Genomic DNA, 24,582 nt, shown 5'->3' on the forward strand with positions numbered 1-24,582 from the left:
ACAGGCAGCGTAACCACCTACTCTTTCAGGGCTAGGAAAGGCCTCCATTCCCTTGCTATCACATGCAAAAACATTACATACACTCTTTCCCTATTGACATTTTTAAGCAACAAACTCATTCAAGTTGTGCAGGCTCTCTGGGGAGCTGCAGGGACAGCTTTAAGTAGACAGCTCTTTCATTTTCAGAAGCGGAGGTGACTTTAAGGGAAAAAAATATGGAGCCAACTTAACATTTTCTTTATTATTGCATTGATAAGGCAGCCAGGACTCTAATAAATGGGTTCCCTTTGTCTGGCTGAAACTGGGTCATTAACACGAGCAAAGCACTGTGATTCTGCCTTTCCCTGGGAGACCTGGATGTCACAGCATCCAGCCAGACAGCTGAGGCACCAAAGTTTAACACAGATCAGTCAACTGAAAATGCCTTTGGGCAAGAACACGCAATAAACTCAACCACAAAACAGTTTAAGCATGGGTAAATGCCTGCTTATAGAAGGCACACATTGGCATGAAGAAAAGAAGTCTGTTTTGCACATGACCCTTTGACATCCCTTCTAATCTGTGGTCAGCATAGGAATAATTTTATGGTGGATCTTTGGAGGAAGCAAATGCAGTAGCTGGCAGGTAAGAATGCAAAGACAAATGTGCAAAATGACAAGAGGTCAGAGCACTGGCACACAATATTCTGTTATAAAGCATTATATTAATTTTTAGAAAGAAACCGATTAAACTGAAATCTAGCTTTGCAACACTTGCTTAATAAACAATTCTCACCTACTGCAAAACACAGAACAGCATCAAGTTACACATCCGAATTAAACGGGAATGTTTTTGCACATTTCTTGGTGAGTTACATGATGGTTGAAAGCAGTGTTTTGTAACAAAAAATAAAAAAAAAAGAAAGAAAGGATTCCCTGTTAAATGAAGAGGTTTATAAGATATGAGCTTGACAAAGAGAAAAAGTATTACAGATGAGATGCAGCTTGGAAAAAAATTCATACACTAACCACACAAAAATTAATCAGACAGCCTTGGCTATGCTCTTAATGATTTTGGACCTCATGCATTGTCTGGGATTTCTAGAGGTTTTGCATTTACAGTACAACAGGGTATTTGTAGGACCTGTACTCAAGAGTGGCATTTGATTGATTGTACATACTCTGAGACAGAGAATGATTTAAACGCAAAACATATTGCTGTAACATGGGAACAAAGAAGTGAAAGATACTTTCTAATTAAAACATAGGATTTTTGATCCTATTCTCAGTCATTGTGGGGCAAATGAAGAGCAGCATGCAGAGCAATTCATGGATTTCTCAATACCCCTCCCCATATTGGTTTTTGTTTGGGTTTTTTTTTGTGGGTTTTTTGGGTTTTTTTTTGTCACAAAATGCCAATTCAGTAAACCAGAAAGTATTTCCAAAAGAGGTTTTGTTTTTATGAAGAAAAAGTTTTTGGTATCAAAATACCCTGTTATAACATTTGCAAAGGAAAACTTTTCCACCTTTCAGCTAGAAATACTTTCTCATTTTGAAATGTAACTCTGTTTATAGAAAAAAAAAAAAAAGGGAAAAAAAATTGAAGAGCTTTCAACCTCCCAAATAAACACTTCTGAATGACTGATTTGTTCAAGATTCTTCTGTCATGAAAATTGTAAATATCTGAACACATACCAGAAAAAAAAAAAAGTATATTTAAAATGCTTTTGTCAAAGCAGGAGAAGGCTCTCCTGGAGCTGCACAGAAGGGCAGAGCGTGAGGAGCCCTGGCAGTGTTTAACCCTTCCCTGCAGTAATCAGTCAGGTCACTATGAGCAGCATGAAGCCGTGTCCCAGCAAGAGCAAGGCTCCGTGGGGAAACTGCTCGCTTTTCCATTTGGACTAGCTGCTGGCACAGCCACCCGCAGCCCCAGCCTCTCCTGGGGCTTGCAGGGCTCTGCTGACACATGGTGTGGCTGCTGGGGAGTGGGACAGGCACATCCGTGCTCCCATGGGCATTCCGGAAAGTGCACACACCCTTCATGTTACACACATGCAAGTTCCACTGCAGGTCTGCACGCGTTACCCACAGTTTAGCTCTCACCCGTTGACCTTTGGGAGACGAAAAAAGCCAGTGGCCAGTGCTCTGCAGGTCTCCTGCTGAAGGGGATCATGCCCAGCAAGGGAAGAGCTAGATGATGGATGTGGCCAACAGAGCTGCAGGACTTTTAATATCTGTACACCAAGGCAATTTAAACAAGTATTTGAGCCTACTTACTTGCTTATTATAGTTTAATTTAGACAGTGTCAATAACTCTGACTAGCTCTGGGGGTATTTTTGGAATTAAACTACCTAAAAAGAATATTCATCTAAGAAATCCATATGGCAGGAAAGAAGGGTAGAACTCCTGGCATGGAATAGTAAAATCTTCCTTCTCATTACTATTCTTCAACTTAGATATTTTGAAATTTCTTTTACTTTCCTCATTTATAGTTGCACATTTTTAATCCTGTTTTGTTTTGGGATTTTTTTGACATTCTAGTCCATACAGACTATTCTGTGTTTGTCCAGGGACAGAGAATGATATTACTTTACAAGTCAGGGGTACAGCATGTCATGACATTCACTACTGGAAATTCAAAATCATCCAGATTCAGAACCATCATAATTCACTGCTAAAGAGAATCTTTCAAAAATTTCTGTCCCCATACCTTCAGGGAACTTCACAACCCAATATTTCTAGATCAGACTTCATTATCCAGGTCATCATTTCAATTTATCAGTGCCTTGGAGCCTTTGGCATTCTCAGCTAGGATGGTGTCATGTCCATCAATCACTAGGCTGTTTCCACATTCCCAATTTTCTTTCATCTCTTTCAGTCTTCAAAAAATCTCTATATCTTTACATGGGTGTATACTGGACACAGACACCTCTTACTTTTGTCAACTGTTACCATGTTTTAAGTACAGGAACTGATCTGTACAAATTAGGGGGGCCTTAAGAACCGTTTTCATTCTAGGTCCTGCATATTATTATTTGTATTAAGGGAGGGTTTACAGATCCACCAGTGACTCTTTGGACTCTAAGCATGGCAAACAAAAAAGCAATATGATGTTTTTCCTGGAAAGCTTATAGTTCAATCAAAAACTAAATGTTACCTGTAATGAACAGAAGTAAGGACCTGAGAAAGCAAAGAGGAAATTGGGACTCTAGCGCTATATCCATTAATTGCGTCATAGAAAACATAGGTCTGGCCAAGGGACTGAAAGGCAAATTAGGGCAACACAAGGCAGATTTTGAAAAGGGCCTTGAAGGAATGGGCAAGAATTATTATTTAGCGTGAGTAGAAAACAACGAGCTAGCAAAAGGCTTTGGCGGGGGGGGGGCAGGGGAAACTATCTGGATGCCCCTGCTGCTTCCCCATCTGTGTAAGGGGCAGTATAATCCTAGCTTTGAAAATACACAGCACTAACATCCCACCAAAACCCACCCCAATCTATGTATAGTACTGAAACACAAAGAAAATTATGAGCTCAAAAGAGACACAGCAGCCCTGAGACTACTGAATTTGCTGTACCAATTACGTATCTGCAATATTACATATTCTCCAACCAAATACTATCAGTGTGGTTCTCAAAGCAATTCAAAGACACTGATGTACTTCATCAAATCATTTTTGGACATCCCACAAGCTTTCAAGAGAATCATGGTTCTTAAGAGTAAAGCAAACAACACCATTTGTTCACATGTTTTATTACAATCTGGTTTTCAAAAACTTGTTTCTTTCTTCCATGTTTTTTCTGCTTGAATTTTTATATTTGTTTAGAGGTAAAGAAAAATCTTTGCATTTCTCAAATGCCAGCTTTTTTTGTTCTTTTAAGAGAGCAAAAGGTGGCTTCCAATACTCCATTAAACAAGGACTCACATCTGCCAGTCTGCAGGGAAAGCAGGCTGAGGCATCAAAAGTATTGCAGTTAGTGAATTTAATCCTTCTGATGCAATCAGTCTGCAATGTGATCTGATTAAATTTAAAGACTCAAACCTGAAGTCCAGTACTTCAGGTCCAGAAATAAGTAGACAAACAGTATGAAAGAGCAGTCTGCTGTGGGCTTAAATAAACCCTAGACTCCACAGTTCAGGTTAAGATTTCTAAAGAATGCAAACCAGGTGGATTGATTTAACACAGCATTAAAAAAAAAACATCTGGGAAAGAAAAACATGTACATCAAAAAATAATCGTGAGGCCATCTTCTCGGTGTAAAATAATTAGTGGAATGTGTGACATATAAAATAAATTTCTGCACATATACCCACACTGCCACCATCAGCCTCGCTTTCTCATTTATTTAGGTGAACCTGTAATTGGCAAACAGGCACTTACTCACGGGTAACAGTGGAGGTGCTGAGCTGCTGGAGACTTCGACACTGCTGCAAAACAGAGTATGTGTTCGTATGTGTTTGTGCAATGGACACTTGCTGTGCAATATTATCTTGTCTCTACAGATAAATTAGTTGCATCATGCTCCTACCAGCTTGATTTGTTTAGCCTTTACGGAGTAGAGAGTACACGGAGTTTCTTGTGATTGAATCTCACATAAAAGGTAAACCTGAGAGTTTATTCTACACTATGCTATACATCCACCAAGGCATCTAGAGCATTTGCTGACTTGATGTTGAAGGCTATAAAATATACCGGGAAAATCTTGAAACGCCACTCACTTGACATAGCAATAAGAGCCCTGCATTAAGATGCAGAGCTGATTTCCCTGATCCATGAAATTGCCTGGATATTTAAAGCATTCTCAAACAGAACCGGCATGAAACTCACCCTCCATTCCTGGCACAAGGACACCATGGTTTTTGTGTTCTCCAAGAAAAACAGAGCTCAAAATTGCAGAGGTAAATAGTCTTTAAAAGAGGACCTAAACATAATTTCCTTCCTTTCTCAAGTAAGAAGTAAGTAAGTATTCAAAACGTCTTTAATGCTGGAAGATGGTTATGCTCGCTGACACACTGCTCAGAGACGCTCAGGTTCTCTGTTGTGACTTTGTGCAAGAACCTCTTACAATAAAACACCAAGTGTGCAAGTCTGTGACGACCTTTGGAGAGGGACATTTGTCCCTCTCATAAATAGGTAATGGGGCTGGAATAGGCACAATCTGTGGACAGCTATGAAAAAGATTATGATGCAATATATTGTATTATTTTATGGTCTGAGATCTGGGATATTGTTCAGAATTCCTCACCAAATGTATATTTTCAGCTGCTAAAGGATAAGAAAAGACCCATCTATACTTCCAAAGTATTGGTGAGCTGAGGGTCAGGTATAAGTATAATTTCTTCCAAAGACCCATCCAATGCAAACACATAGACTGCAATAATGGGGGAATTTGAAAGGACCATAAGCTTTCCTAGAACACTGTTCTGCAGGCTCTGCTAGCTTAGATTCAGAGGACCGCATCCACAAGGAACAGAGTACAGCAATAACAGAGCTACATGTTGGGTTATAAACAGCTTCCCACGAGGTAACTAGGAAGTGGCCCAAGAGGGACCACTAAAGTATCCTGACACTGCAGTACGTGGTACATCTGACTGAAACCTGCACACACCAGCAGGTTTCACACCAGCACAATGAACATGTAACATTGGCAGACAATCTTATCACTGATTTCTATCCAAAATCACACTGAAAGGGTAATCTCCTTTAAACCTGGTACATGCATTGCACAAACAATTTTTGGCATCTCCATAGCAAAGAAAGATCTGAGACTCAGACTGAGGTCCCATATTTTTCTTGGACATGGATTACCATTTCTTCTTGTTGACAAAGAAAGAGGATTTCCTAATCTTTTTCAGATTAAATTTCTCAGTCAGTTTTTGTCTTCAGCTAGGCTGATACCTCTTCCCATTTTGTAGTAAAGCTTTGCACTGACCAATTTAACAGCCAGTACTCTTCCCTTGCTTCCTGTAATTCTTTTCTTACATAGCACATACAGTAGCCTGTATTTATACAGGTATACAGAATTATAAAAAACACTACTGGAAAGGACGCTGGAAGCCATCTGGTATGTGACCCCGTTCAAAGCAAGATCAGCTACACCTAATTAGCTCCTGACATACGCTTGCCTACCCTATTGAAACAGACACTCCACAAACTCCCTTGGATACTTACCGTGATGCTTTGCTATTCTTACTATTAGAATGTTTTTCTAACGTTTAGTCTGTTCCAGAAATTTTAATTAACAGTTCCCTTAGAGGAAGACTGGATTATTGTGCATTCTGATACATGAAGAAAAAGACATACAGAAACACATGACACATTGAATTTAAGGTTCATAAATTATTTGTAGATCACATAGGTGGTTTTTCAAACTTCCTGACTAAAAACAGTTTAAATGGAACCAGCTATTTATGTATCCCTCCTATTGTTCACTTTAAAGAAGATCTTGATCATAGTTAGTTCTTCCCCAGTTCAAGTTTTGAAAGCTCTAAGTTCTCTGAAGAAAATAGTTTTTGACATTTTTGGATGATAAACCTCCCAAAGTGATGATGATAAATTACAGTGTTGCCCAATGATGCAGAAAAGTAGAAAAATGCAAACTGCTAACCTCTGATTTATGAATACACACTCTTTATTACAGAGTCTAGGGGTTCACAGCTCTAAGAGCGGGTCGTTTTCATCTCATTGCTTATTAAAAGTCTGAAAAGAAAGCACGACGGGTGGCTACCATTTTGCAATGTATTGGATAAACACTTAATGCTCTGTCTCCAGTATGAATGCAAGATGATACAAAATTTCTTGCCTTTTTAAGGCCTACATAAGCATTTGTTGTTGTTCACAATCACAGAAGATGAGAATTTTTGCATCTAGTTTTGCTCATTCATACTAGCCAATTTTCTCACATTTTAATATAGTCATTCCTATAAACCTTTTATTTACATGGAAAAAAACATTTGCCGTAGATATTAAAAGAAATCCTGTCATCTGCTTGTTAAAACATTGGTGTTAATGACAAAATTTACTTTGGAAAGTATTTGAACTAAGACTTTCACCTGTCAACAGGCATTCCCAGTGAAACCCACCCAATGCACTAAGTCACGAGCCGAGGAATCTGTTTTGTCACAGTACTGAAGTAAATTGTATTACATTCCTTCATCACTCCTCAGCTTCCCAAAGCCCGGGGATTTTCTAATTTCTTCTTTTCTCTCCCCATTACCTCTCTGCTAAATATTCAAAGCAGGCAACAAAAAGGAGTAGGAAAAATAAGGTCAATACAGCAAATTGGAAAGAAGTAAAATGTTTCTGTACGCCATCATTTGGTTGTTACAGTTATCTTAATCAACCCAAACAGCTTCTTTGAGACATCTAATTTGATTTTACAAAGTGCTAACCCATAGCCATATTTGACTTTCCTTTGATTCCAAATGTAAAAAATAGCCTTTATCTAATGTTCAGGCATATAATCTAACTACACATGCATTTGCATTTGCATTACGAGGCAGTGAAACATGGCTGGAGAGCCATCTTGGATGTTATCTATGTTATTACTCAAGTGGAGAGTATAATCATAAATCCTTTTCTTCCCCTCCACCCCCCTGCCTTTTTTTCAGAAGTACACTTAAAATCTGTTTTTAAGCTTCACTGGCTCTATTACATTTGAACTTCAGTAACAAGAATGTGATATGAATATGTAGAGAGAAAGCATAGACAAAAAGTCTATTTTCTTAATGTGGTTCAGTTTAACTCTTGCTATAATTAGCTACAACTCATTAGGCAATAAAAAGACAAACAAAGAGATTATGAATGGAAGGGCAATATTTTCTCCACAAAACAAACAAAAAACTTTAACAGATGCCTCTTTTCTAAGGCTTTTCTTGCATAAATACACCCAGCAGCTTAGAAAAGATATTTTCATGACTGAAAATTTTTGTCTAGAAAGAAAACCTGTAAACATTGTCCTGTGCAATTTCAATAAAAAGTATTTACAGCTATTGTACGCTTGGGATTTTTTGATCTCAAGGATAAAGTAACAATACAGCAGTGGTCTGCAGATGACTAGCTTTGATCTTTTATTAGTTCTTATAATTGCCTCTTAACTTTTATTCTGCATAATAAGCACTCACCTTTACTGTTTGTCCAGCTTCGGGCCCATCCTGTAAGCAAAGGGACAAGTTTCAGGTTAGAGGAACTAAGAAGGATCATACAGGGCTTCAGAAATCTTACTCAATAATCATTTACATCCAATTTCACTGTATGTTAATTTAACATATTTTCCTGGGGACCATTCAACACAAAGTTTTTGGACAAGGCGCCTTTCCATATCAGGCCATGGCAAAGTGAGAAACTGTACCTTAGACCACAAAAATGACAGTTGTTATTTTTCATTCTTTCAGATCATATTTTTTAATAGCTAGCAATAGATTTCTTATCCTTGTGACTATAAAATCAGACACGTAAGTGAGAATTTAATCAAAACATGCTTGCTGAAATTCTTATTCTAATGAAATGGGCTTAGTGTCCTGATTTGCTTTAAACACAGATCTTTTTTGGTATAAAGACACCCAGCACAAATAACTGAAAGGTCAGAATTGATAACGTATTTACATGGCTGCATCTTATCTTTCTTCCTGCATACAAATAGCTGTGAGCAGGAATTACCTGTTTCCATCAGAAGCCGTGGGTTACCTGCTGAACAGTGAGATGTGGCTGCCTTCTCTAGCTCAATCCTGCAAACACTTCTTTGAGGGAAGAGCATTTGCCAAAATATTCGCAAGCAAGCACTGCGTTTGGAAGTGTTTGCAGGCTTATTCCAAAGTTTTGCAGTTATTAATTATCTATACTTTTCTGCTGGTTTGCCTCTTATTTTTTTTTCAATGGCAAATCTGATAGGCTACAATGCAGTTATTGTGCTGCTTTTATTATTATTATTTTGCATTTATCGCTCCTCGAAGTTTGAATGTCCTTTTGTCATTGGACTAAGGAAGGTTGAAAGCTTGATAAAACAAACCATTAAACTTTTTTTTAGTTGACTGGTTTACAAACCTGAATTGAAATGGTGAGCGAGGTGCCGCAGAAGTGTTTCTCCACCACATTGCCAACCCTTTGTGCCGTATGAAATAAATCAGCCACTTCCTCAGGACACAAGTCACGGAAACGCTCCACTGGCCGCAGAGGACAAACGAGGACATCTGAAGGTGGTATTGTCAAGGCACAAACGCAAATCTGAGTGGTCCAGAAGGACAACTGACTCAATCCCTAGGCTGTAACCTGCTTCTGAGCACTTTTGAATTGCCTGAATTTCTCCTCTCCAAGGGTTACAGCAAGAGCAACTAGAACATAAGGCTAAATACAGGGAATCATATGATGCTTTGTTCAGAAGTTTCCTCAAAATCCTCAAATATGGGCAAAATGACTAAAATAAGGTCCATATGTTACTACTGAGACATCTAAAGAAAAGCAAAGTTTTCACAGACTCAGTTACCATTTTGATGGAGAGATGCTCATATTTAACACCCCTGAAAGTCAGAGACATTTCCTTTTGTGATTAAAAATGGAGGAAAGCCAAAGGAATTTAAGATGGGTTTGGGTGTGTGATCTGAGACAGCAGTTTTACAATGCTTTTCCACATATGTGGGATGTATTTTTGAAAATCTTAATCTTACACCTCTAATTTTAGGTACCTATATGTGAAAAAAGCTGCGACTATGCTGATAATAGCAGATCACTTATTTCTACATCACATTAATTACCATTCACAAGGAATGCTCACTTGTTATAAATATTACATGTTTTTAGAAATACATTAAGATAATTAAGACTATTTCCTTTTAAGCGTGGTGTTCATGACACTGCACATATACTTTGACTTTATTCTACCTTGGTGACTGCACTTCGTGAGTCAGTGAAATGAAGCTATAAAGTAAACAATGAAAGTACACAGACGCTATTCACAGTCACCTGATCTGCTGTGTTCACAGAAATTAGTAATTACTGTGATTCCTCACTTGAAAGTCAATTTTGTAACATTATTAATAGGGTGAAGAATTCTTAGCAGAGCCTCAGTTGTGTAAATCCAACAAGCAAGCACTTGGGACTTGATTCTCATTTCAATTCCCTGCAGACAGGATTTTTTTTCTGACTTACAGTATTGTGTTTGCAGAATAAAGACCTTAAAATCACCTTTAACATCACTTGAACTTTCATGACCAAAGGCTATGGAAATTAAAATCTTCTTACTTTTTCAGTATTAAAGAGAGTGTTCAAAGGAATATTTGAAGAAAATTAATTCCATGCCATTGTATTACAGTCATTTTTATTTTTACTGCATCTTGAAGCCTGCAGGTATTGAGAAATATTCTCTGTACTCCAGGAAATGTAACTAGGAGATGCTCTGTAGTTAACAGGCTCACACAAAGGTTACATCAACCTGATTTTCAAGAATTGCATGAGACATTTGAAATAAAGAAGGATTAATACATGTGAAAGATGATTTATTTCCATAAACACAGAGACAACATTCACGAAGTTTATGACAGGAATTGCATTTATAATTCTGATTGGAGGGAAAACCAGACATATTCTGGAAGTAAAGAAGTAGGGGCAGGTTTTGATCATTCTTCAGAGTCCAGATGAGGACAGGCAAGATTGCAATGGATATTTGCTAAAGTGGGAGCAGATTTTTCGAGTGAGCTCCACAGCTAGCAGCTCCCAACAGAACAGCAGAAGACTGGCCCCAGCTGTGGATGTTAATCTGCTCTGAAAATCTGTCCCTCATTTTTTTTAGTCCAGCATCAGCTATGCCACCACTATTCTCTTTTTCTCTTGTTATAACTTATGGTATTAAATTTAAGAAAGGAGAAAAACATATTTAGAAAGCAGGTACTTGGAAATAAGCCAACCCTGGATGGGGACAAAAAGCCTAGTTTTGTGGGCTTTAGTTCTAAAATGCTGTGCCTCTTGGAAAGCTACTGGGCATAATAAAACTCCTGCAATTTATTTGTGCCTTCCCAGCACACTGTACAAAGCACCTCCATAAAGGATGCTATTGGCTGAACTTAGGGCCCAAGGGAAGAGCTGGCAACTTGCTTGGCAGACCTGATTTCCATACCAGGAATAAAGGAATAGAAAAACTAATTAATTTTACTCATAAAAAGGAAATCCATGTCAACAGTAAAACAGGAAAAAGGACATTCGTTTAATCTGAGTTCATTTTTCAAAAGGAGAGAAGGGAAGCTTTTACCCTTAGGGCATCTGATACTTAAGTAGATAATTATCCTTCTTCTGCAGCACTGCTTTATTATCATGGGTCAACGAACCATTTATAAATGAAGAATTTCCCCTCATTTACCTCTAGCAAAACTACTGCTTACATTAAGACAAGTTTCCTTTCCTCCTTTAGAATTTTTTCCCAGCAGTTTCTCACCCTCTCAGACTTGTGCATGCCTCGCCAGCAATTGTTTGTTCTCTACCTAGCTCAGGGCCACAGCCACGAGTATGAATTTTTGCATTAATCATGGTTTCTACAACCTTATATTAACACTGTACTACTTGTCACTGTGATGCATTGTGAAAAACACGGGCTAAACACTGCTTGCAAGAGCTTTTGTTTCCACAGCACATAGCAGAGGGAGAAGAGAGAGCAACGTGAGTGCTGGTTGTGACCGAGGCAGGACATCTGTTTTCTCTTCTTAATTCTGCCTCTAATCCGCTCTGTCATTTGGGCAAGTTGTATCTGTACCTCTCTCTCTCCTCTTCCACACTTTATCTGTCTTATCTGCTTAGATAGCATTTGCCAGTTGGTGCAATGGATGTTTTCTTATTAGGCCACGAGGCGCTCTGCTCATGTGGGGCTGTGAAGCGCTCCTACAATATCAAACGATGTGCCCATAAACCATGTCATTCTACAAAAAGGATTTTCACTTCCTCCTTACATTACCAAGACTCATTTACAACTCAAACTAGATTTTAACCATATTTCTGTCTTTGAATGTGATAAATAATTCAAAGGCACAATCACACACTGGAGCATCTTTACTGAACTTTCCATCATATCAAAATAATTCTACAAAGAATAATGATAGAAATTCTGAATCAGAGCTAAATTAACATGAGAATGTAATTAGGACAACATTCAAGTTATATTTAACTATGAATATATAAAAAGGCAAATGTTAGAATGAATTCATGGATTTGAGGTCATTAAGAAAACAATCATCCACTGCAACTTTAAATCATAGTTTTTAACTACAGTTTTTAATAGTAGGATAGTTTTTAACTTTATATCCTGGTCAGATTTAAATCTGGATAAATGCTCTATTCACCTCAAAATTCTTCCTACGTTTAAAATCAGATAAACTGTTCATTGCTTTCTGCAATTACCCACTGCAAACACTGCTATGAACTACCGATGTGCTTCAGGTGACTGTGTATTAAAGATGCAAGTGAAAGTGAGTCTGTACTTATGTCTACGTGCAATTACTCCTTAGACAGAAGCATCTACTGCCATCTGAGATGCCTCAGGGCATCCAGCTGCCACTCCAGAAGGGCAGGAGTCTCCCATATGCCCTGTGTCATATCTGTCAGCCAGGTGGGAAGCCTGAGTCATCTTACGGTATCTGAAATGGCAGAAGGTGCCTATGTTTGGGCAACAGCCCCCACCTTTACAGAGTGGCTCAGCAGGACAAGGGGCTGATACCCAGCAGACATGCTGCATGATTGAAGACAGCATTCTGTCTTCAGAAAGTTTGAACTTTATGTTTCCTTTCTCTAACCACCATAATTAATAATTTTGTGATTTCTTCATTCATTCTAAACTGCTACTGACTGATGAAGTTTCTATTTTTAAGCTTTGATGTGCACAGCTGTTGTTTTCTTCAAATTCTCTGAGTCAGTCCACATCATTAGAGTACATGCAATTTAACATGTCAACTTCTCTATTTTAAGGAGTGGAAAACCTTCACACCTTATTATAATCTGCGATTGTACATTCCTCTCTCTAGATCTTGCAGGAGTCTCTCAGCTGCCTTGCTTTTTTCCCTAATACTTAAATATGCATACACAAATCAATATGCATACTCTCACACACGCTAAAAGCTCCATTAAAGATTTATTAAACAATTAGGAATGTCAGTATTTTCCAAAGACTACCAGTAGATAGTAGACTAAAACTCCAGGTGTGTTAGTGGAAGTGCATAACCATAAAATAGCAGTAAAGCCACAGTGGATCAGACCCATTGCCCCCAAACCGAGCTAAAACCTAAGGATGACCTATGATTTCAACAAAATCACTTGACCTTATATATTGGGCACAGCAGCCCACTCCCTGCACAACCTTGAGCAGGTTGTTTAATGCACCAAAGCCCGTGAGCCTCCTCCATAATTCAAATTAACAGCCTCTGCCTGTTAGTCTATTGAGATTGTAACCTGTTTAGAGAAGCTCAGACTCATGGCCAAGCAAGCATGGTTCAACAAGTTTCTACACACCAGCAGAGCAAGGATGCTAAAACACATGTGCCAGCTCTCAGCCCTCAACAGTCAAGGTTGCACGCATTTCTGTAAATCTCTTTCACTCTTTCATTGACTTTTTAGACCATGATAATTGGAGCCCTTTGAGACTGGCATTCAGAGTAATTTACTGCAATGTGGTTCTGCAGTGGGCACCTGGACACTGTCAAAGCTATGTTCAATTGTGCCAAGCACAAGTACAAATTCCCCATGTACATCTAAGTATTTAAGGATATGCTCACACTGAAGATTATGGGTCACTACTGAAAAGTGAGCATTTGTTAACTGCATAATGCCTTTAACTTGATCAGATAGAGAGGGCTCAGATTCTACAAGAAAAGCAAAGCACATGGCCAACATCTGCATGCTGACCACTTCAAATGCAATTTTTCTTCCACTAATACACCTAGAGTGGAGGCTGAAATCCAAAGGCACTGTAGCGATTTTTATTTGCTTTATCTGAATTTTGACTTTGAAGCCTAAATTATTGTAATTCTGCATTTAAGGCCTAAGCCAGGCTCTGTGTTCCCTTCAGTGGGATTCTGATCAACTCCGCAAAGTGCCCATTATAAATTTTCACACACAACTACCAAGGTACACACCTTCTGTGGTTCTGAAATGTTGGAAAAATGGCCTTTGGGGGGTCAAAAAAAAAAAAAAAAAGAAAACCAAAAAAAGAAACCCCAAAGAGGTTAAAATTCCTTTTACGTGACAAGCCTTAGAACTAAACACAGCTTTTTCCTGGTTAAGTCCATTAGTTTGCTGTATAGAAAACATACTTTCCATTTTGACTTCTGTTTTATTCCCGAATTTGAACTTCAAACAGAACAATTCAAAGCTTTATAAAGGAAAAAATTAAAGGCTCTCCAGGTACTGACATTCTAACAATAGGAATAAAGTCCCTTTTTTTTTTTCTTTGTCTTTTTGAGGAACCAGTTAAAAACATTAAAAATGACAGGTTTTCTTAATATTTGCGGCTTTAAAAGAACAAAATACAAGGGGAAGAAGGCAGATTATCTAAAAGTGAAAGGGTAATTGCTTCTTTATGAAGCTCCTGGGTTTGACTAATATTGTTAGTTTTCTAAACCGTTTGTTACAAAAGGTTTTAACTTAGGAAAATTATTTATTTTCAATGTGTAACATGGTCAGGAATCCACAGCTCGCATTGGGATGGAAATACTGTTCCTGTTCAGGAGACTTTTTAAAAGATTTTAAAGAGTCTTCCTTCTCACAACAGCACAAGAGTCAAAACCTCAAAAAAATAATTTCAAAATATATTTTGAAGCTGAAAAGTAGTAGTTAATAAAATTTCCAAAACTTTTAAAACTCTTGAAATATCTATTTTAGCACTCTAACATTTTTCCACAAAAGGCAGTTCAGTTAATAATAAAAAATTTTGTTAATAATTTAAATTTGAGAAACTCATAAAAACTTTTTCATTAATATTTTGGTTTTGACTAATCAGTTTTCATTAAAAAAAAACAAAACAAACAAAAAAACACAAAAATAACCAAACCTGTCCCAAACTATAGTACCTATGGAGACTTCATGTTGCTTCATCTATTTCATAAGCTTGGGTGAATAACTTAAAGCACAGTAGCCTCTGCCTCTCCCTCCCAGCTGAAAACATCCCAATCATTTACAGAGCAACTCTCAGCGAGAACTCCTGCTTTGGAGATCAGGGTTTTACTCATTTTAGGATTAATACAGACTGTAGCACCATCTCTATCTAACAGCAGGAAGCATTGGAGAGACACGTAGAGATGGTGTCCCTCGGGCGCGAGGCTGCTCAGTGGCCAGTTCAGCCCTCACTGAGGTGGGCAGACAGTACCTTGGTGTGGCTGCTGGGAGCTCAGAGGCCAGAAGAACCAGCTGCAGAAGACTGCAATAAATGAAAATTTCTAACTATCTCATGTGTCTGTATGAAAGATCCCTTCTGCACATCCATAAGCTAGCTGATGGGAATGCAGAAATAACACACTGTGGGGAGCTGGGTGAGGGATTATTCTTTTCTTACACTCTCTTTTATATGAATTTGCATCAAGTGCCCCAAGCAGAGAGAATCAGTCAGATGAAGCTTCAAGTATTAAACCTCACCACAACGTTGTTCCCCAGATTCAAGTGAGGAGTGTAGGCAGGGGTATTGAATTCATCATTGCATCTAAACAGAAGTTTTCTTTGTTCAAAAGCTCTAATTTCTAACAGAAAGAAGTCCCATAGCTCAGAAAAAACACAGGAGAATGCATGACTAATAAAATTAATATAACTGAAAAACAACTGCCAGTCATTTATCTTTTTTCTGCCCTTGAACAATTCTTCACATTTTGAAGGCTAAGGGAGCAATTTCTCTATGTGAAGAAAACAATAATAGTTCCACAGATACTGCCTATAGGAGGAGTTAAGAAGGAAGTGAGAACAACTGAACTAGCATACGCACGTACGCATACAAAGCATCAAAAAGCCTTTAAAAATGAATCAAATACATATTCTGCTTTATTACGACAACAATACGTCAAGGCATCCATTCAGTCCCCACTAAACCCACTGAATTAGGATGTACATAAAACTGTAGTAATGCAAGAACTGATGTCTCCACCCCAGGACAAATCTTATTCAATTAGACTGAGTGACTCACTTCTGGAAGGAAATCTGTAGAGGCTATTTGGATTAAAAGTGAGCATCTCATAATAGGAAAAGGTGGAGGAGCACTCTTTAGTGGGCTTTACATGTAGAACTGGATTTAATTATATTTTAGAAGGCTGCTTTGGTACAATACAGGAAATAGTACATCACAGAATTTGCTGGTTTGGGAGAAAACTTAGCTATAAACCATAAAGATGATTAAGAACCAATCAAAATGCAATCAAATTACAATCAAAACTTAAAAATTGCTTCAGACTATTAAAACCACACACAATGCATTTTTTTGATCTTGCTATGCCACATCTTAGCATTAAAAAAAGTCATTAAGACAAGACAAATTATCTAAACACGGTTGATCTTGATAAGGCAGCTCAGTACCTGTTTACACTAATACAGATGACCAGATTTATGCAATGAAATTGAGAATTAGCAGTTCCAGTGGAACCAAGAGCAATCAGTGTAAATCTTTGACATGGATCTCCCTGCACTATGATAAGTGTTTTAAGACCACACTACAGCTTTTATACATTGGGTTTTTTTACTCTACCTGATCTTCTGACACGACTTAAGCTACTTAAAATAATTCTTCACGTCAATGAAAAGTGCAATAGTTCCAAGAAACGAACAATAAATATTATTTTACTTTTTCTGTAGAAAAAACTCAGTACATCTAATTTAAATATAGATATGGGTTATCGTCTAAATCATGCTAGATAGCACACCAAAGTACAAAGTACTGCTACTCAAAGTACAGTGATTCCACAAGACAGAGGGCCACAGCAGGGAAATGTGAGATTCAGAACTGTTCACTTTTCATTTTAAACAAGCCTTTCGTATATTTGATATTCCCTTTAAATGCCTTTAGGGTATGTCAAGTAGGTCACTAAAAGCTCAGTTCCTCATAGCGAGTGGTATTTTACTGTAGGATTCGTCCTTTTCTGCTAGCTAGTGACCTCAGGGGCAGCCTCGGGCAATAGCAGGTGCCTAAGTGGAACCACAGTGAGAATAGCTGTGGGAGAATTTGTGGCTCAGAAACATGACTCTGATTCAAGTTTCATTTGGTGGAAATTTACTGCAGACCTAAACTTACATTTGTACCAGGAATCATGATCACATTCTAGAGTCACATTAAACTTTTGATCTTGGAAGGCCCAAAAGCAATAACCAGTGGCCACACTGGAAATGCAGAAGTCCCAATGTGAAAGGACTTCATCTACAACTGCTATGATGCACTGAGAAGATCCTGTAAAGAAATACTGCTGTACAACAACCCCTTTCAGCTAAGAACTATGTCTATATTGCTCCGGATGATATATCCTACTTCTAAATACGTGACAAAACTATTCATAATTACATGAAGCTATCTATGCACATATACCAATCATAAATGTACAAGACCACTGAATTAAACAGCCATGCCCGAAGCTGACAGCAGAAACCAAACAACACTTGGGGTATACCACTCAAAGACCAGTTTTTTGGCCTAAACATTGGAGCAATGGCATTTGCCATAGAAATGGATATGTTCATGCAAAGCGGCTCAGCAGCCCCAAGTCTTGTTCAAGTAATCTGCACCACCAGAAAACTGCACTGAATTCAATTTACCAGACTTAACCCTACTGGAATTGCAACATGTCATTGCAAAGCCTCATTTCAAACAGAGGAAGTAAGCTCATGATCCAGCCTGTCCACCTGAGAATAAGAAACAACTTGTGAGAAAATGCTTCAGGAGTGAGTCTTAATTAAAGCTGTGGCACCATCATATTAAAAAAATAACGTGATCATTATGAAATTATATTCTAGCTCATGATTCAGGAACTATAATGAAGGAATAATTAATTAATAAATATTAGTTATGACAAATTTACTTTCTTGCAATTTATTGGATACCATATTCCAGGCATTAAGTTTTATCAGAAACAAGCTTGAACCTGCTAGAAAGACACCATAGAATGTGTTAGGAATTGAGGTTCTGTGCAAACCATAAGCATTATTGACATTGTTGCCTACAGTACTTGAAAGTACAACCTTTTTTTTTGTTCTGGACATCTATGACGGGAGACAGCAACAAAATAAACAGATGAATATTTGGTGAATCTCCCTGGAATTTATCTTGCCTAATTTTGAAGGTAAATTGGTTTGACCTACGGAGCAAACCACTGGATTCAGAACTGTGAAAAGCCAGTGCTTTATGGCAGTGTTGAAGTACCTTGCTGCTTAGGAAGTTTCACTCCTCCCATCCTCTTCTGTTTTGTCCAGAATTGCGTTATCTCAAGGAAGGTTCTGTTGGACCTGCTGCTGGAGAAGCTGGTAACAGATCCATTTTCTCCACTACCTACTGATGGCAGATGATCAAGAGCTTTACACATACTCTTCGTAACTCTGCACTAGGTCTATGCTGAACAGCACAGAGAAAGACGAGATCGTGGTAGCACGTGCCAGACCAACAGTGCCTTCATTTCATAACCAGTAAAGCATCAGCCGGAGGAATGCAGTACAAGACCAATTATCAGAGTATCACAGGGGACAGTAAATACGTTTGGATAACCAAGGTTTCAGGTAATGAAGGTAATTTTGAATGTAATTGATAGATAATGAGGAACATGAATAACAGGGAGTTTTGGAAAACTGAATTTGGATGATTCAGACTGTCTTACGCTGAATGTATTCCTCAAAGAATATTGTAATGTGTGCTGGGATTTTCAAAGTTTTTAAATGGAATAAACCACCTGATTCCCACTAATTTCTCAGAAGTGGTTTTCTACCTAGTTCTGTGTGGTGGGTTGACCCTGGCTGGATGCCAGGTGCCCACCAAAGCCACTCTATCACTCCCCTCCTCAGCTGGACAGGGGAGAGAAAATATAACAAAAGCCTTGTGGATCAAGATAAGGACAGGGAGAGATCACTCACCGATTACTGTCACGGGCAAAACAGACTTGACTTGGGGATATTAGTTTAATTTATTACCAATCAAATCAGAGTAGGACAATGAGAAATAAAACCAAATCTTAAAAACACCTTCCCCCCACCCCTCCCTTCTTCCCGGGCTTAGCTTCATGCCCAATTTCTCTACCTTCACCCCAGGGAATGGGGGTTGTGGTCAGTTCATCACACGTCGTCTCTGTCGCTTCTTCCTCCTCAGGGGAGGACTCCTCACACTCTGCCCCTGCTCCAGCGTGGGGTTCTTCCCACAGCAGACAGTCCTCCATGAACTTCTCCAACATGAGTCCTTCCCACGGGCTACAGTTCTACATGAACTGCTCCAGCATGGGTCCCTTCCACAGGGTGCAGTCCTTCAGGAACAGACTGCTCCAGCATGGATCCCCCGCTGGGTCACAAGTCCTGCCAGCAAACCTGCTCCAGCCTGGGCTCCTCTCTCCATGGAGCCACAGGTCCTGCCAGGAGCCTGCTCCAGCATGGGCTTCCCACAGGGTCACAGCCTCCTTTGGGCATCCCCCTGCTCTGGCGTGGAGTCCTCCATGAGCTGCAGGTGGATATCTGCTCCAGAGTTAACTTCCATGGGCTGCAGGGGGACAGCCTGCCTCACCATGGGCTTCACCATGGGCTGCAGGGGAATCTCTGCTCCAGTGCCTGGAGCACCTCCTCCTCCTCCTTCTTCACTGACCTTGGTCTCTGCAGGGTTGCTCCTCTTGCATCTTCTCACTCCTCTCTTCAGCTGCAGTTGCACGTTTTTTTTCCCTTTCTTAAATATGTTATCCCAGAGGTGCTACCACCATCGCTGATGGGCTCAGCCTTGGCCAGTGGCGAGTCCATCTTGGAGCCAGCTGGCATTGGCTCCATTGGACATAGGGGGAGCTTCTAGCAGCTTCTCACAGAAGCCACCCCTGTAGCCCTGCCTCACTACCAAAACCTTGCCATGCAAACCCAATACATTCTGTTAGGGTGTTCAGAAAACCGCTCCCATTAAAGTCAATGGCAAGCTGTACTTGTCTTGAGCTGGAAACTCTCATGGCATATTTTGTACGCTTAGTTACTGAAATTGCTTCTAAAGCAACAGGATGGGCTATGCTGTTCCAGGGAAACATTCCATGAGAGCAGAATGAGCCTAAATTACAAAGGAGAGAAAGAAACTCTCTTGCAAAAAAGAAATGCCCTCTACACCCCTTGCAGGAATGGCTGAGCCCTCTGTAAGAACATCAGCACCTTTAGGAACAGTCTGAAAAACAAGAGAACCCTTCTATCTGCCTTATGAAAGAGCTGTTCAGCACACTTGCACAGCAGAAAGGCAAATCATACTACCCTCGCCCTACAAGATCACATCTTTGCTGCTGCACCTAAAAATAAACCTGCCAGTGTATTTCCATCAGTTCCTTTGAATGCTTAAAATTGCAAAGTCCATGATAAAGAACCTAGATGAGTATCTTTACTGCATTGGCTAATATACAGTTGAAGTGGATGCAGTAGAGAGATGACTTTGCAAGTAAAAGAGTTGATTATTGTTTTTGCAAATGTTATTACTTCCTTGCTCTTTAGCAGGATCTACTGCAAACGGTACTGTTGTCATCCCAAGGAGTTCTACGTTATTCACCAGTGAAGCCCAGGAGCATGTACATACCCTTCCATGCATTCAGAAGACAGGTGGTGACCCATAGAAATGTTAACAGTTGGAGGACAAGGACACTGAAATGGTAAACAAGGGAAATGTAACTGGTGGCAGACAGAGGTATTTCAAACCAAAGAGGAATATAGCAATAGCCTCCTCTGCAGTTTATGCACCTGGGGATTAAAACAATTAGTGTAGCAAAGCAGGGAATCAGCCTTCACTCAGCTGCAGTAGAGGGAAAGGTGGGGTGGAAATACCAAAGACCCTGTGTAGTGTTTAAGCAGAGACTCAGAGGCAGTCCAACATGAAAAGATGTTATTTTAAGCCACTATTCTTTAGCTGCTTAATTTTGACAACTTATTTCATATCTGCTTTAACACAAAAAGCTTGATATTGACAAGAATGTTCACAGAAAGAGCATGTGTCAGGGGGAAAATGCTGCCAAAGATGCATTTTCCCTCACCTGCCAGGGGCGCCAGTTTTGGATAAGTCATACTTAAGGGCTGAGAACAGATGTACAGTACATCTTCAACATGAAACTATCCGTACGAAGCCCTCCTTTAATACAAGATAAAACTCAAGCAGAGTTGGTAAAACATCGCTTACAAACCACCCGAGACAATGAGAGCTATAAAGGAGGGGGGAATCAGAAAGTAGGTCTCCCCCCTGTTTTTCACTTGCATAATAAGCCCTCTTGGATAAGGACAACAGGGCCCTGTGTCATGATTGCCTCTGTAGACGCTGTTCTAATACTATTATTGTCATTAATGCTCATTGTTCCCAGCTCTGCACATCATAGCTAGGCATTTCAGCATGCACGGTACATAAATTCATACTCTCATCCAGGACTCCTGCAATATTCAAGAACATGAGAATGAAGAAGACAAACTAGCAGTTTAACTCTGAATAACCTTATTTTGTGTGTGTGTCATCTGAAACCATTACTTTAATGTGATTATCTGTTTTTATTATTTCCTTTCTGTGGACTTGGAATAAAGACACAACTGAGACTCTCTCAGACACGGTCATTGGCATCATTACAGTCTTTCTACTGTCATCAACAGAGATCTGATCTGTAAATCAAGTTAGACTGTAAGGGCTACTGAAGAGCAAGCATTCTTTATCATGCTATTACATACCCAAGCTACCACTTCCTCCAGCTCACTGAGAAAAACAGACTGTTTTAGTTCCTTTACATAACCAGAGGAGTTCTTAATGCACAGATTATTGACTTAGTGGGGTTTTATCATGTCCCAGTGTACCAGGGGATTCCTTAATCCAGGACTTCTTTACATGATCTATTTTCATGGCTCTTTTTATTGTCACAGTCTGTCGTTATAATGATTTGCAAATCCAGAACCAGCGTATGCCTAGCTCCTTAACAGGTGCTCAAGGAGGAGCAGGGGAGAAGGCATTTCCCCTGTCTCGTTTGCCCTCTCACACTCCATAAGCACCAAACCCCATCACACGCAGCATGACAAAATCCCTGCAGGGCTGATCACAGCAGGGAGTTGTGTGGCACAATGTTGGCTTTCTGCCCACAGGAGCACTTCCACATCAGCCCATCACCTTCACAAAACCAGCAGGATAGATTCTCCTTTGCCGCTCTCCACAGACGCCAGCCTTTGTGGAGAGGCACAGAACATGCGCGCGTTCTTGAGGAGTGGAGTCCATCAGACCAGTGCTCTACAGAAACATGAGTCTCCAAGAGCAAATAAGGGTCTCAAAATGGTCTGCTGCACAACATCAGTTGCTAGTAAAAGCCACTGATGTTTGATTCCTTTGTTGATACTACTGAAAGTTGCCAGAGATGTTCATACCTAGTACAGGGTCACTGCTGGGAAAAACAAGTGTTCCAAAGCAAATGGGTGATGTCACATAACTGTCAAGGGGAGACCTTGAATATCTTGTAGTTGTGAGATCAACAAAAAAATCAACTGAACGAGGGGTATGAAAAGATGTTTGCAGAGATGAAGCCTCCTATGTCTCCCTTTGTGGGTTTCTGCTCAGTGGAGACATGAACCTGCTCTCCTCCCTTCCACTCCCTACTCCAATTTATCAAACTCCAGTTGCATAGGCCCAAATAGAAACATCTGTATGAACCTCAATACCTGCATGAAGCTCCCTGTGAGCACTGTACAGTGTGAGGACAGGGTTCAAGGTTATCAGATACTTTAGGCAGAGGTCCATCAAGGCAAGCATCTGATTTTATGGCCCTTGAACCCTTACATCCTATCACACCCTCATTAATAGATATTTCCCTTGCCACTATTGGAACCAGTGTGGGAATCTGCAAGACCACTGTGCACTGCAAATTAATCAAAAGCTTAAAAGTCTCACTGGAGCAAGGTCTGAGTAGCTGTTAGCACTTCACAGCACGTCTACATACCCCCAAAGATTTGGGCTGCGATCTCTGCATTGGACCTCTCAGTGTTACCATAATACAAGCTGATAACAACAATATGTCACTGTGCTTGTTGCTAGCAGACAGTTCCCTGGAGTGAAGAAAAAAATGGTTTAAATCTGACATGTTATCAATGTTAAAAAAGAGACTAAATTTATGCCAAAAAAAAAAACAACAAAGAAAGATGACAATACTCCAACTGCATCCTGGATGTGAGGGAGAAAACTGATGTTGAATTTGGTATCACAAACTTTGTTCTAGCAAATAAATTTCTAGATCTCTGTGTTTCTTCATTAAATTACAAGCACACAGCGTTTCTTGGGGGTTTATGATCACCATCAAAGCTGTCTTGCTGAGAAATGTGGATGTCTTTCTCTTTCCAAAGGTCACAAAGTAGATATCCCATATCTAGGGGCTGAAAGAGCAGGAACATTTGGTACTCCTCCAAACGAAAGCATCTCCACTGTCATTTGTTCAGCTTCCTCTTGTTAAGCTGCTGGATATGAATCACCCAGCGACCTCCCAACATGTCAGTGATGGCTGTGTATACTGTTACAAAACTCAGTCTTGCAAAAGTGATGTGCATGCTTGTTGCTCTGGAAATTAAACACATGTTCTCTGCAGAGTCCCCTTGAATGTGCCTGTCTGCATTTCACATGCAACCCTGTGCTGATACATACCACTGGTGTGAAAAACACTTGCAAATCATTTTTCCTGGGCTTTGCATCACTATCTTAGGCTTCTTATCAGGCCAGTCAGAAACGGGTGGCACAGTCATTCCTGGTTGCATGTCACTGATACAGAACGGAAGACACAAGAGAAGCCTAAGCGGAAGTAAGCAAACTAACAGCAGTATAACTAAAAAAAGGCAGAAAACGCTGCTTTTTGGTTGTTTATAGGAACTTCAAAGTCCTCCTCAGTTATAAATCATTCTGAGCTACCAGTCTGCCTAAGGATGGCTGTGCTTTTGAAGGTGAAAGCTTGAAGATCAGACCTTGGGTGATAAAAAGAATGTTGGTTCCACTACAGACAAAGTCGATTGCAGAGGAGATAAAATGGTGTCCAAGAATAGGATAGATCAGGCTGAGATGTTTTTGCCATGCAACTAGTCACCAAGAGATAAAAGTGCTTCTATAGTATAGATTTTCAGTAGGAGAGAATTAAGCTTTTTTTAAGCCATATTTGCCATCAGAAAGAGAAAGCATAAATAAAATTTCTATTTGACTACCACTTTCTTAGGACATTTGATTAGAATGGAAAGTTACTGAATAAAAACCCCAACCTTTTAAACCAAACTTAAAAAAAAACCAAAACCAAAACCCAAAAACCTTAAACCAATAGTGAACAATTTTAAAAAAACCCTTTCAGCCATGATGCCAGATCCAATTATATTTGTACTACTAATTTATAAGTGCAAGATAAGCAAAGTTATCAATGGAGATGAGAAGCCAAAGAATTATAAGAGGGAAGGGAAATAGTTCTGTAGCAA

The 24,582-nt window shown here is 39.5% G+C and overlaps 1 protein-coding gene across 6 annotated transcripts in view; it reads right to left on the reverse strand.

Moving 5' to 3' along the window:
• Nucleotides 1-24,582, reverse strand: part of FHIT (fragile histidine triad diadenosine triphosphatase) — a 616,103-nt gene that overhangs the window by 136,720 nt on the left and 454,801 nt on the right. For all 6 annotated transcript variants that reach the window (XM_087744937.1, XM_087744936.1, XM_087744939.1 and 3 more), the window contains 2 exons: nt 9,022-9,167; nt 8,103-8,132 (listed from right to left, as the gene is read on the reverse strand). In XM_087744937.1, coding sequence (XP_087601063.1) covers nt 8,103-8,132; nt 9,022-9,167 — 176 coding nt within the window. The remainder of the gene's footprint in view (nt 1-8,102; nt 8,133-9,021; nt 9,168-24,582) is intronic.

Source organism: Nipponia nippon, unplaced genomic scaffold, assembly GCF_047370975.1.
Source record: "Nipponia nippon isolate SJK-2023a ecotype South Korea unplaced genomic scaffold, ASM4737097v1 scaffold_9, whole genome shotgun sequence".
Classification (NCBI taxonomy): Eukaryota; Metazoa; Chordata; class Aves; order Pelecaniformes; family Threskiornithidae; genus Nipponia; species Nipponia nippon.